At 30.4% G+C, this 1,381-nt stretch overlaps 1 protein-coding gene across 1 annotated transcript; it reads left to right on the forward strand.

Annotated features, from left to right (window-relative positions):
- Window positions 1-346: 346 nt before the first annotated feature.
- Window positions 347-1,175, forward strand: LOC118068145 (uncharacterized). Its single transcript, XM_035085346.1, has 4 exons — window positions 347-450; window positions 552-704; window positions 792-950; window positions 1,029-1,175. The coding sequence occupies exons 1-4, from the start codon at window positions 385-387 to the stop codon at window positions 1,173-1,175; spliced, it is 525 nt and encodes a 174-aa protein (XP_034941237.1). The 5' UTR covers window positions 347-384.
- Window positions 1,176-1,381: the final 206 nt, after the last annotated feature.

Here is a 1,381-nt window from a genome sequence, read left to right on the forward strand (position 1 = left end):
TATGTAATTATAGTGTAAATTGTTACTCTTGGATGCACTTAATAATGTATTTTAGATGATGGAGAGTAATTGTAATGATTTATAGTCAATGTAAACGTGTATTCTTAGTACTTGTGGATTGTTTTTTCATATTTTAGATCATATCGAAATAAGTTAATTTGATAACGAGAAAATTCTTTAATTCCCTTCGATATAACAGCAATTAGAGTGTAAGTCTACAATTAAATCGTCATCCATGGATGCACTTAATAATGTGTTGATGAGTTTTTCATTAAATGACAAATTCCAATGAGGGTTATTCTTTTAAACGAAGCGAAATTGTTCGGATTTTAGCCATCTTTAACGTGACGAACATAAGATTTACTATTTTTATTATCAGTGATAATGAATATCAATCTTTTAATTGCAGTAACAATTATTTATACTGCTAATCAACTTCTAAATACCGAGGTAGCAAATTATTCTAAATCAGTATAGTAGTTTATATACAATTAAATCATTGAAGAAAGTAATTTCTCATTTGAATCACCAATCAAAAATATTATTTTAAGGCTGAATTGAGTATTGTCAGTTACGATGTCACTTGTCCCAAAGCTGATCCTGTTTATTTCCGAGACATAGAAGTGTACATTGAAGATGAAGGCAAAGACAACGAATTTTTTATCAATTTTACATTGATCAAGAAGTTGCCTGCTGAAGCAACAGTAAGTTTTGTATTTACAATAAACTAGAAAAATGTTATTGAGATCGTAATGAAGATAAATTATTAAATAGACACGATTTAAATACAGCACACTCTTAAGATGATAGGAGCTTCAATGGGTGAATTTGTTGTGGCAACTGGAATTGACTTTACAATTACACTGTGTGAAGCCTTTACAGAACCTATATTCGGTGAACGGATGTATCGTCAATTAGGGTTAAACGTCGACGAGTGTCCAGCTGTTCCGGTATGAAAATATAATAGTACTAATCATTAAAAAGTCAATTCTTTATTGAAGTTATTGCTTATAAAGCTAAAATTCTAGGGTGTTTATGGAGGAAGTCACATAAATTTGGTAGACAAAGATTCCCTTCCAGATACATTTCCACCCAACGACTACAAAATGATCGTCAGTGCTCAGGTAGAAGAACACATTCTTTTTGAGTGTTGGACTTTCTTTAAAATACAGTAATCATTGAATCAACCTGATTTGATCAATTCTATTGAATGCACTCGATATGGCGAATAATTGTGATGATTTTAGAGTACACGTTAACGTGAATCCTAGGAGGTTTTGAACTGTGATGAAAATAAATAATTTTATTTAGCTGACAAATGTTAATGAATATTTTTGAATTTTTTTAAAATATAGAAGAGAAGGTAGAGGTATGGTCCATT

The sequence above is a fragment of the Chelonus insularis genome, unplaced genomic scaffold (assembly GCF_013357705.1).
Source record: "Chelonus insularis isolate UGA/USDA-ARS -01 unplaced genomic scaffold, ASM1335770v1 contig_399_pilon, whole genome shotgun sequence".
Classification (NCBI taxonomy): domain Eukaryota; kingdom Metazoa; phylum Arthropoda; class Insecta; order Hymenoptera; family Braconidae; genus Chelonus; species Chelonus insularis.